General features: G+C 42.2%; 1 protein-coding gene across 1 annotated transcript in view; it reads left to right on the top strand.

Moving 5' to 3' along the window:
* tmeff2a (transmembrane protein with EGF-like and two follistatin-like domains 2a) overlaps positions 1-12,943 on the top strand; it is a 109,413-nt gene that overhangs the window by 95,412 nt on the left and 1,058 nt on the right. The window contains exons 6-9 of the mRNA XM_040147756.1: positions 2,204-2,352; positions 4,312-4,371; positions 4,963-5,089; positions 9,752-9,910. Of these exons, the coding sequence (XP_040003690.1) occupies positions 2,204-2,352; positions 4,312-4,371; positions 4,963-5,089; positions 9,752-9,910 (495 nt within the window). The remainder of the gene's footprint in view (positions 1-2,203; positions 2,353-4,311; positions 4,372-4,962; positions 5,090-9,751; positions 9,911-12,943) is intronic.

The following is a 12,943-nucleotide window of genomic DNA, read 5'->3' as shown; positions in this document are numbered from 1 at the left end:
AATAATCGTCACAGCTGCAACCACAAATAAATGTACAGTTTGTGTTACACTACGAGACTGAAAATGCAACTGAATTGAATAAAAAGTTGCAGTGACAGAAAATGTGTCTACTAGACTGCTATATATTTGTGTTTGAGACACAAATCATATTGTACTGGGTTATTTACATAGTTATCTACTGTAAACCTCTGGAAAAAATAGCAAAAGTTTTGATGCTAACTATGCAAGGGAAAAAACTGAAGCTGTAGTTGGGGAGCCAAACATTTTTGTTGGAGGTCAGGATTTGACCCATGGGCCACTATTTGCATACCTGCGCTATAAAACATGGCGTTACGGTCTCAGTGTGTAACCCTCTGCAGTGGTAGGTCATTCCTAAGCTGCATCGGCTCACTTTCAGTTTCATGTGGGTTTTTGGATATTGCGTGCCTCCACACAATCGTGTCCTCTCAGATGCATAACGAAGCCTTTCTTCTCATCCGTCTTACTTTGCTGATCCATCGTTACAACAGTAGCAGAGCACTGCGTTTCAATCAACGTCAACGTCAGCAGTACGAATCGTCATGGCCGATTGCGGAAGAGCCTGTGTGTATGGGCACACGTTTATGCGTTGGCGGGCACCCACGTGGGCGTGTATGCAAATGCAGCTGTTAGAAAGCTGAGACGCTGAGAGCTTGGCACCGGGGGAAAATCAAAAAGACCAGGAGAATAATGACAGAATTTATAATTACAGAATCTAGTGTTCAGCGCTACTCAGCAGCTACTGTCTGGGGAAGGCAATCTGGGTGTAATTTCTGCTGATTACGCCTGCCACACACTTACGGGTCACACTACACGTATGCCGAAATACACACACACATACACACACGCAGACACACACGTACTGTATAGGCACATGCGTGCAGATGTACATGCTCTGTCTCTCTCTCTCTGTCATTTGTGCAAGTGTTGTGCATACAGAAGAGCCCCCACAGACTCACACACACACACGCGCGCGCGCGCACACACTGAAGTACAGACTGTCTCACAATGAAATTTCACCGAAAATTGTGGTGCGACAGCAAATTGGCCGGTTAATTTGCAAGATCTAAAAGCATCAAGAAAGTTCTCGATTCACTGAGAACTGAATGCATTACCGACATCCAGAAAAACACAGCAGAAACATCAGTTTTATGAAAGGACGTCACTGATTCAATACAGAGAGAAAACAAAACATGACTAATTTAAAAGGGTTACGGATGTAAGCGGCTATTTGCCAGAGAGAAAAAACAACACGCTTTTATTTTGACTTTTACTCAGTTGTACTGAAAAGCTTTTCCAACTTGTATTTAAAGTAATCAACTCTTGCGCCGATTAAATATGTTAATGGCAGGCTAACCAGGGAATATCGCTGGCTTGGTGAAATAACAGAGAGAGAATTTCCTTTTAAAGGTAACACAGACCACACATTTGTATTTGTGCTCAGCTGGGACAGTAATACACCAGACGTGACCGTGGCCTCCAAGCCAAGTGTACTGCAGTTGACCTCATCCTCATCAAGATCATTCTTAGAATTTCTCAGCTGAATGGGTTTTGTTGAAGGACATTATGGTCGAAATACCAGGAACAAGCTGTTCTGCCGTCTTCACTGACTTTTTTTGGCAAGCTGTCTCAGTGTGAAATATATTAGAATTAGCTTATAAGCAATTATTTTCCATTTAGACTACTGTCAATGTTATCTAACATGAATTTCATATCTGAGAACTTTCGAACAGTGGCTGAGTTTTCTGCTACAATTTCCTCCACAACACTACAATGTACAGCTTTATCTACAGTTCTTTCATTATTAATTGCTTCCTGCTTTTGTAAGAGTACATAATTTGTCAATCAAGCCCTTTGTGCAGCCTGTGTCTTTTTGCTAAGTTAAATCCATTTGCTATTGTGTCAAAATGAATGTGCCAAAACCCAGTCTGAACAGGATTACTATGCACGGTCCAGCATCCTGACTGAGTGCAAGCTGTAGGTTTTTTTTTTCTGTCTCATTTTGAATCCCCAAATGAATTTGGGTCTGTGTCTCTTGCAGTCAGACACACACATAAGTCTCTCCCGAATAAAGACGCTCTCATTTTCATTCATATTTCAGATCCCCTTTATTTTAGATCTTGACATCGATAATAAATAAAATACTAGGAAGTTTACTACTCTGATATGATTTCTTCCTCTTTAGGTGTGTGTGCAACATCGACTGTTCACACATCAGCTTTAACCCGGTGTGTGCCTCAGATGGCCGTTCCTATGACAACCCCTGCCAGGTGAAGGCGGCATCCTGTCAGAAACAGGAACGCATCGAGGTCAAGTACCTGGGCCACTGCCAAGGTCAGAGACTCAACCACACATGTATGCATGCGCTGACTCTAGAAGGCACGACCGTACCTTCACACACGCAGCGGAAGCCGTCAATCTGTATGCCTGAGCAGGTGTTCACTTCAAGTTGAAGTGAGGCCATGAGGGTAAATGAGGCAGCTTGCTGAGCTAAACGCAGACAGCATGATTCTGTGTGTCCTTCCAGTGGCAGTTCCAACCACATTTCATAATTAAAGATATTTTCACTCAATCATGTTTGGAATAGTGTGCAAAGATTAATCCTCAAAACCCCACATAGCCTTCACTTCTGTGTATATTAATCATTTTACTAAATGGTAATCCCCCCTTTCTAGTGTAGTATCTTTTATTTGAATGTGGTATTTGTTTGTAATGGTTCCAGGCATAAAGTTATTTTATTAATCTGTGTGGTTAAATCCCCAAACTGAATCACATCACTAATCCGTGTGGGAGAAGACAAAGGTACAAAAGAATCCCTCTTTCAAATATATTTTTTTTTCTTTATTTTATTTTATTTTATTTTATTTGAGGTTTGATCCACCCTCTCAATTTCTCCTTATTTTGTAATCATTTTGCTTTAATATCTGACTGAAACTGTCACCAGGTGGAAAGAGAGGCAGAGACTTATCCACAGTCGCAATTTAGGGAGGTGTTCAGCCCTCCATTGTTAGCAGCTTTTACTCTTTATGGGTACATCTGAAAACATTTGATCGGCCGTGCATCCACATGGGACAAACAGGGCAATTGATTGAGATGTGAGAACCAAGATGAAAGCTTTGAGACGTAATGGGGAGTAAAGCAATCAGTGCTAAGTAGCTCCTGGAACACAAATAGAGATCTGTACTCCCCCATCTTACACCCTTTGGGTCAGACCACCCTGATCGATTTGATCATGCCTCCACACAATCTGTTTCGGGGAAAGCGGAGAGAGGAACAAATGTCATGAAACTCTGTTATGAAACTGCGGGACTTAAAAACCCCATGTTAGCCATGATTCAGAGTGACACCTTGACATTTAGATTGCTGGTTTATAATTTTTCCCCATGTGTAACTTTTCATATTGCTGGGCAAAAATTTTACATTTTATTTTTATTTTTCTGGAAATAGTCCAGCCTTCTGCTGCAATTAATACCAACCTGGAACAACTTAAAGTACTGGCGACCTTGCGAAGATGTTTTTCACCTATACAATAGCACGAATACATTGAACCAGATGCTCAAAAAATCAGGTGCTGCAAGGAAAACATTTTTTTGTAGCTGTAGTCTGTTTAGTTTGCAGCATCTCCCCTCAGTTCAGTTTTAAAATTCATGTATTTTTATGTTTGATTTTTCTCAAGTAAATGCCATACATACAAGACTCTAGCCTCCGACCTCATCGAAATGCTTCTTTGTTTATTTTCTTTTATTGTGCCTCTGGTGTTGCACGAACGAATAAAAGAGAAAAAGAAATATAAAAAATAATCAAAGTTCCAGCCACATTTCGTGCCAGGATTCTTGCTTTGCAAATCTAGGAAATACTTTAGCACACTCAGTTTGAGGGAATAAATTCACTGACCACTGAAAAAAATCAATTGCACTAAAATGATTATGATTGAAAGGAGGTTTTGTCCAGCCATTGTGAGAAGGGGAATTCAATGCAACCTCAATAAGGTGAGCAAAAATGCATTATTCCCTCTGATTTTTTCTACCTGACTCCGCTCCATTCTATCCTTTGTTAAGTATAATACATTAGAGGAGATGGTCTCCAACTTTTGAAGAGAATGGTTCACATTTATACTCATTAAATAGACAGGCACAGACACCATGACTTTGTTGCAATGTTAATTTAAATTCAACTGTCTCTACCTGTTCTGGCATCAGTTTGAGCGTGAAACTCCTCATGGAGGGGGTTGGAGCTATAGGAGAGGTTGTGCTGACTTGGGATCAGTTTTTAAAGTGTCTTTGTCCTTTCCAGGTGACATCATAACTGGGAACAAAGGCGGGGATGGACACTTTGCACGGACTGACCTCACAGGGGAGTGCCTGTGTAATGGTGGCAGATGCCGAATAACGTGTTGCAGCCCTGTCTCCTAGAAATGATGTTTCTTTGCAACCAAACTGCAATAGCACATATATTTTGTATGAAATGTAATCGCTGGCTGGACTATGTTCAGATGTGACATATTTTCTGAATGAATGAAGTGCCAGAGTTATTCAAGGCAGATTAGTCACCAGAAAGTGGTTGAGGTGGACGGCGGGCGTACAGAGTGCACGACTGTCACACCAGCGACCAGGGTTTTTCCTCCACAGTCCCGTCTGTGGTTTACACAACAAAAGCGCTTTGGTTAAGGTTAGTGACAGATCGTGGATTTTGTTCAACGTAAATAAACAGCTTGTGTCTAAAGTCACTGCGAGCTTTTGCTGTAATAAACCAGACCAGGATCTTTCCAGAACCTTAACCAAGTGCTGTGAGTGTCTAAACAGAACCATAAAACAGTTTAATAAAGCATCTTTTCCTCTCTTATTAAAATCTGTGTCTTTTTTGTACAGTAATGTATGTGCACAGGCAGCCCCAAGCTTATGTGCATCCAGTACTTATGGATTCCTGTGTGTGTTTACACAGTAGAAGAGAAAGAGGAGCGCAGGAATGGGCTGGTTCGCGGCCTGTACATCCCCTGTCCAGATCACTACAAAAACTACTGCGTCCATGGAGAGTGTCAGTTTCCCAGTATCCTGGCCCAGCCCTCCTGCAGGTACGCACACACACAAACAAACATGCATACACAGACACAAATGCAGTATTACACTATGTGTGAGGATCAGTGATGGTAGTATTTTTGGTCATTGTTGCCTCTATTCGAAGCTGGACAGTAGACAGGTGACAGGATTGAGGGGAGATAGAGGGGGGAATGACAGGCGGCGAAAGTTCCTGAGCCAGAATCAAAACTGGAGACACTGCAGTTAAAGTATATGGTATGCATCTTAACAACTAGGCCACCAGAGCACCCAATTTTTTGCCATTATTCAACAGTTAACGTCATGCATTTAAAGACAGTCTGAAATTTACCCTCAAAAGTTAGGTGACCACACTATTTCCTAAGTATGGTATAATTTCAGCATAATACACTGAGTTGGGTCTATTGATTATAAATTCATAATGAGGTGAACAGTTCTTTAATAGCTAGCAATCAATAAGGCTACATTTACATATATTGGCTATTGTGGGCTACAGAGCATGAATTCTAATGTAACAATCAATTAAGCTCTGTCTTTATTAAGTGTAACTCTGATGGAAGTATGGGTATAAACTAGCCCTGCATCAAGCAAGAGAACTCAGAATGGGTCTCTTTTTGCACCACAGATTTAATGATGCTCTTTAATGATGCTGTCTCCCTCCCCAATATGCGGACACTGAGAGAAAGCGTGTAATGGATAATCAGTGGTAAAATTTAGCAATTGCTAGGTAAGTGCTGGAGCCTGTTTATTTTTTTAATCAGGCTTGTTTATGTTGTATTAACACAAGCCAGTGTGCTGAGAGCAGTAAGTGTTTGACATCCCTGCTGCTGTCGTAGTAGCTGGTGACCAGTCAATTCTGCTGCACTGCTTCAAGTTAATCCCGTGATGGACTTCTCACTAGATGTCAGTGATTCTTTCCCCAGGCATTATGATCTTGTTTTGCAAGCTTCCATTTTGATTGGGTGTTGATTTCATTGTCAGAACCCACACTTTATAGCTTCATCTTCTGTCTGCCAATGGTAATACTTGGCTGTATACGCACCACTGTGATGCTGTCAACTTCACTGATGACTGACTCCTCGAGCGTGTCATCAGCAAGGTCCCGCAAACTGTGAAATCATTGAGTATTTAGTTTTATATGCAATTGATCAACATTAATCCTGTTAACAATCTTCTTTTGTGCCCATCCCGAGTAAGGACCAAACCCTTAACACTAACCAATTAGCTGCTCTAATTGATATCTTTATATAATCAGTGGAGGAGTGGAGGGTTGGTTAATGTGACGAGTGGCCAGAGACATGACTGCAAATGAATGCGAATGTTGCTCCGTGTCCGCTGGATGTGCAAATAGGTAACTGCTATCACATTAGACGTATCAAGTTTATAAGGTCATAATATGTCAGTGTTGTGTTTACAGTTTGTTGCATTGCCCCCTAATTGCCAAAAAAATTGTTATAAAGGTTTAACGTGACCACTACATGCCTTATATTACATGAACCCTTGACCTAAACCTCGTCCTAATTCTAGTCCCAACTGTAAACCTTCCACTTAAAGGATGATTACAGTTTACAACAACTTGGATTTTACTTGTGTACGTTAAGTGATGATTTAGTTTAGGAGTGTTGTTACACTGACAGAAACAATGGCTAATCCAACAAAAAATAAGATCTAAGTTGTGACTAGAATGGCCTTCAGTAGAGCACACACCTCTAGCAACATTAAAGAAAGTGATAAAAAAAAAAAAAATTCCTGGATCTGCCCCTTTAACTGGATCTGCCCCAAAATGTGAAGGGTTCTTCCCTGGCCCATGGCCCATCCCTCCACCAAGTTTGGTGCAAAACAGGTCAGTACTTTTTGCGTAATCCTGCTGAAAAATCCACAAACAAACAAACCAACACAAAGACACAGGTGAAAAAATAACCTCGTTGGCGGAGGAAATAAACCAGAATTATTAGGACATGGGGGCAAAATGTCCTCACTTTGGAGGATTTTGTCATATTTGAGCCTCATAAGTGGAAAAACACACAAAGATGCAACAAACACAACATGCAGACACGCACGCATTTACACACATAGAACCACACTTGCTGAACATCAGTCACACATTCTCATAAGTACACAAAATGCAGACATGCATTTACATACAGGTACAATGAGGAATGGTATTAAAACTCACAACCCACAGAGACACACACACACACACAGTGAATCCACATGCGTGCTCCTCAGGTCTGCCATCTTTTAATGCCTGATAGTGTAGCAGCCAGGGGGTCTTGGTATCTCTCTCTCCCTCCGTCTTTCTCCGTCCTCTCTAACCTCGCTCATCCCAGCTCGACCTGCCAGGCAGTCTTCTTGCATAAGGAACATTGTTTAGCAGAGAGGGCGTGTGAAAGGTCTCTGCTGCCCCCTACGGTAGGTTGTAGGATTTGGAGTCTGTATCGAAACACATAGGGACTCTGTGGTAGTGGTGCATGTCTGTGTACACGCGTGTGGAAACGGAGCACAAACCTCAAACGGAGCTAGGTTGCACCGTCATAGACAATGTGAGTGTGTGTCTGCTGGTACCAAACAAGGCTCTGCAGGTGCTGGCGGGTAACAACCTCCCCAGAGGCAGTTAAAGAAGAGGAGATGGAGAAAGAGAGCGAGCGAGAGAGGGAGAGATTAAAAGGGGGGGCCATTTTAGCTTGTCTCTGAGGACAAAGATCATCTCCATTAGTCTCTCTCTCTCTGTGTGTGTGGGCTTTTTTTACTTTATTCGTGGGGTCAGAAAACTGGAAGCCCACTATACTTGTGTGCGCATGCGCGCGCGCGTGTGTGTGTCTTGCTCTCTCAGACGACAGTGTGTCTACACTAAGTTGGCTAAATCTGAAAGCACCAGATATGGATGCTTAATATCAACAACAGCTAATGTAACAGCATGTAGGGGAGAGCAGTGTGTCATGATGGAAGCGCTGAGGGCATCATTGGTAGGCTACCACTGGGTGCATTTTTATGATCTCTGGCTGAATTGGCAAATATTAGGCCTTGGGCACCTTTTATTATTTTCTGTTAATTATTAACCACATGTGTAAAGACACAAGACAGTTTTTAATGGTACGTACCAAATGTTTATTTTGTGAATTCTTTGAACAAAGGAGGCGATCGCTGTGCAGAGGCTGCGCAGAAGCAAAGAGTGCATGCGTGCCCACACTGTGATCTGATGTCAACTCTGGTTTTCCCATAGCCCAAAGCCGGCTCACTTTGAACCACGATAGATCACCGCGGTAACCTTTGCTGCGAGGCTACCCTGCACTGAGCAGGTTAATGTTAGAGGATGAGATCAAAACCCACCAAGAGCTCGACCGTGGACCTATGCGTTTCATCGTTCCTGACAAGATCCTGACATGGACATACACTAAGAACTGAGTGCTCCCCGTTGATAAGGTGACAGGTAATAAAGAGCAGCATTTGTGTGGGTCATTAGGATCGTTTCGCTTTTCCAGGTTTTCCATTTCCGCTCCGGTTTTGAAAACAGAGCTTCTAACACGGCGGGAGAGCTTCGGGACACTAAAGACATAATATTCTTACATTCCCAACTGCTCCCTGACAGTGCTGATGCTTTTACACTTTCCGTCGCTGCAGCTCAGGAAAACACGAGGCGACTTTGTGATGATACTTGGAACTACCGTCTAAAAGTATACCATGTGTTGTCTGTTAGAAAAACATAATCTACACGATCTTAAACATTTCCCATGATTAGAAACACAACATTTCTGTTAGATAGACCTTTTCCTGCCTGGACAGCAAAAACAGCAAAAACAGCCTTATGTTTCTCACTCTATGCTAAAGACATGTATAATAATCTCCACACTTATTCATAGTCTTAGCCTTGCTTTTAATAATTTGGGAGTTATATTATTATTAAGTATTTCATTCATGGTTCTGATGGTGTTGCTTGTACTCAACAACTCCTCCTCATGCACATGAACGCTCACGTTGGAAAACCCACAGTTAAAAGAGCAAGTTGATTACCAGCTTCATGATCCCGGTGATCCAGGATCACCAGTGGCCTGGCTTGGTGAAGCCAGTTAACCCAAAGAGAGACAGACTGAGGTGAACCTGCTTTCGTGGTACAGGCCCCGGAATCTGGTAGGAAAAGACACATGCAGCCAAAGCTGACCAATCACAGCTCTTGCTGCCTCTATGGGGTATCTCAGTAGCTTCTGTAGCGCCAGTGTTAAATTTTTAAGCAGGCCCACACCAGCTGTAGCACAGGCTACAGTGTAGTTTCAGTAGCAACCGGCATCGACACAGTTGCTATGCAGTATCCCCTGAACGCAGAACTATAATTCCAGCTTCAGCGTGGATGAAGGCCCACAATAAAGACAACTTTGGATATTTCAAGCTGTTTACCGTGGACATACTGTCACTCTGTCTCCCCGCATCAGTCACGTTCATCTCAACAGCCACAGCGAAGAAAAAGCACAGTCACCACTCTGTCACACAAATGCATTGTTCCGCCGCAATGTCTTTATCAAACAGGTGCTGACGTTTCCGTTAGAAACACAAAAATAATTAACCCGTCTCTCAGTGCAAAGGAATGACTTGCTTTCTCTCTCTCTTTCTTCTCTCTCGCTCGTGTGCGTGCGTGTGTGTGTGTGTGTGTGTGTGTGTGTGTGTGTGGGTCTGTGTGATCTCAGCTGTCACTCGGGTTTTAGGGGTCCCCAGTGTGACATCAAAGAGTACAACGTGCTCTATGTGGTGCCAGGCTCTGGCAAACTGCACTACGTCCTCATCGCCTCTATCATTGGAGCACTACAGGTGGTCATCATCTGTGTGGTGGTGCTCTGCATTACCAGGTGAATCATGCCCTAACACACACACACACACACACACACACACACACACACACGTTCCAACACAGCTAACTAATGAGCCTGGGAGTAGTATTTTCCGTGGTGTGTGTATGTGGGAGTCACATGCGGGGCTGTGGAGCTCCTAAGCCTGGAGGAAGGAGCCGAAAGGTCACCTTGTTTATACCATAGAGAGAAAGTACTGTCACCTCTGGACACACACACTGCATCTGAAAAGATGCAGTGTGTGTGTATATGCACAGATACACAGAGATATCTGTGTAAGCAAGCATGCACACTTGTGTTTGAACAGGCGCTTTGTATTCACAGTAACCCCCCCCCCCATACACACACACACACAAACGCACGCGCGCACACACACACACACATACTTCTAGCCTGCAGCTAGTCTGCCTCAGGCTGACCTTAGCAATTTATGACATTTAATAAAAGATTTTAAAAGAGTTTTGGCTAGTACAAAAGTGCTCCTCTGAGCAAAGCAGGGGAGGAGGGGTCGGAGGAGGAGGAGGGACAAAGTGAGAACGCGAGCTATTGGAAAGGTGCAGAATGAGAGGGGAAAGAGGAAGAAGGAAAGGGAAAATTATAGCACTGAATACAGCTACTGTAGCATTTACGTGCCCTGCTGCTCAGCACTATTCATTCAAAGCAAAAGCTATAATATAAATATAAAAATACTCTGCCTAATAAAAGTCTGCCGTACAGCACATGGCTCTCACTTGGTAACAAGCTGAATAAACAAATGTGTAGAAAGAATGAATGAATCTACACAGTCAGTGACTGCCTAGTGACTGACTCACCTCAGTGTCCTATCTCTGTTGGAGCAACAGAGCTTTGTTTTAAGGGTTTTATGAATGTTGCTGGAGTTTTATGTGATTTCCACTTATCGTAAAGACCAGTCGCTTAAAGGACAAACAGGTGGCAACGGAAAAGAGCCCACTGAAGATGTGCAGTTTTATGCCAACGTACGAATGACATATTTTGTTGGTTTTTCAAGTGAAAAGAAGTACGAACAACCCCTGCAGGAAAAGACATTAGAGTTGAGCCTTTCTTCAGATTGAAATGACCGGTTACTTTTTATTTAAATATCTTCAAAAGTAAAACAAAATAAACAGTAATTGTGACATATGCAAAGTTTGGGCACCAAGTCAATACTTACTTCCATCCCCATGACAAGGTGTTCTTTTCATCAAATGCTGTTCCCTTTTTTCTTTTTCTTTTTCTCCAAACACACCTTTGGTGAGTGTGTCCAAAGAACTCAATTTTAACATCGTCTGTCCACAGCACTTATTTCTAATACGACTCTTAGATGGTGCGTTGCATTCTTCAGACTTTTGTGATGAGGTTGCAGGTAAGGTTTCCTTCTGATGCCTCTTCCATGTGGACCATGTGTTTGTGCTTCAACGCTGCACAGTGGAACGGTGAACCGACGCTAATGTCTCAGCTAAACTTTCCTGCAGCTCCTCTGCAGTCACAGGGCAGTTCTGCTTTGCCTTTCTGCCCAGCAGAGGTGCAGTTTTATCTCAAAGTGTTCTTGGTCTTCCTTGTCTTGATTTCCACAGTTCCCCTTAACTGCCATTTCTTATCAACATTTTGAACAGTTTACCTTTTTATAGTCTCCCCTGCTTTGTAGCATAATTTTCAGACCCTCAGTCAGTTGCTTAGAGGAGCCCACGGTTGTTGAGTGTCACCACAAGGTTTGAGAACTCAGAGAACTGATCATCAGCTGACGATTCCTAATGATAATTCTTGACCTGCTTAACATGTCAGTTAAAGCCTAATGAGTTAATGAAGTTAAGAGTCTTTCACAGATAGAAGTCCATGAAATAAAAAGTTACAGTGCATTTTAATCTTAAGAGATGCTCAAGTTTAATGTCCGTTTCCTGCAGGGGTTGTGTGTACTTCTTTTCACTTGAAAAACCGACAAAATATGTCATTTGCACGGGCTCAGTAATTACCCAAAACAGCTGCGAATTGTAGTTTTTCACAAATGTTGCTTGAACAAAAGGGTGTACTTTTCTAAATCCTATTTTTGCCCCCCTTACTTTTACAGTTTCTCAATAATCTCTTAACAGTGTCCTCTCACTTTCAAGCCGCTTTATTAATAATTCTGAATGTTGCGGTGAGTTCCTACAGATTGATTTGCCATGGGTTTTCACCTCTCAGGTAGCATATAGGGTTGCCCTACCTTATTGGTGGAGGTTGTTGAGCATTTGAGCATTTAGAGCATTTTAACCTGCCCTGCTTTTTTTCCAGGTAAAAGAAATAATTATATCTCTAAATTTATTTTCAATTAAAAATTTCACATCAATCAAGGACAAGACATTAAAGGACAGTTCTCTTTTTTTGAAAAGATGCAAATATAGCATTATTAATTATAAAGCATTAGTTATCTATCAACATAACATAATCGAAATGTATTGGGGGTTTTTTAGATTTTGCCAGCTTAGCATCTTTGTTGTTAGTTTACCCAACTTTTCAGACCTTTTTACAGACTTTTTTTGAAAAGAAGTACCTAACGACAAATCTAGCGACTTTTTCAACAAACCTTAGCAACTTTCCGTAGAAGAGAGTCGCCAGTATTGCCCCACAAGCGCAAGTTCTGTGTTTTCCCTCCGCTTGCACATCCCTTTATGCGTCTCATTCAGCTGACTGCATGGCAGCTGCATAGACCGGAATGGGCTTTTAATTTTCTCTCGGAGTGATCATTTTACAAGTACATCACAGCGCAGCCGTTGTCTTTAATTTATGTGTGTGTTAATTTTGTCAGACGACCTCGTGGAAATAAAATCAGGATTTCAGCAGTGTAGAGCAGCAGCTTGGAAATGGCTTGGAAGTGGCTGCTGGTTAACATGTCGTCTTGATGGGCTGCGTTTTAGTCACTATTTCATTCTTGTTCCGTTGTCTGACAACAGAAAAAGAAAATTGGGTTATTCAGCTGTATTAAATTACGGGATATGTGAGCACAGATAGTAGGAGAGAAGCAAACAGATAAAGGCCAGTCCACCCACATTCTAGGTT

Source organism: Xiphias gladius, chromosome 16 (genome assembly GCF_016859285.1).
Source record: "Xiphias gladius isolate SHS-SW01 ecotype Sanya breed wild chromosome 16, ASM1685928v1, whole genome shotgun sequence".
NCBI classification, from domain to species: Eukaryota; Metazoa; Chordata; class Actinopteri; order Istiophoriformes; family Xiphiidae; genus Xiphias; species Xiphias gladius.
This window is presented reverse-complemented; position numbering and strand designations above follow the sequence as displayed.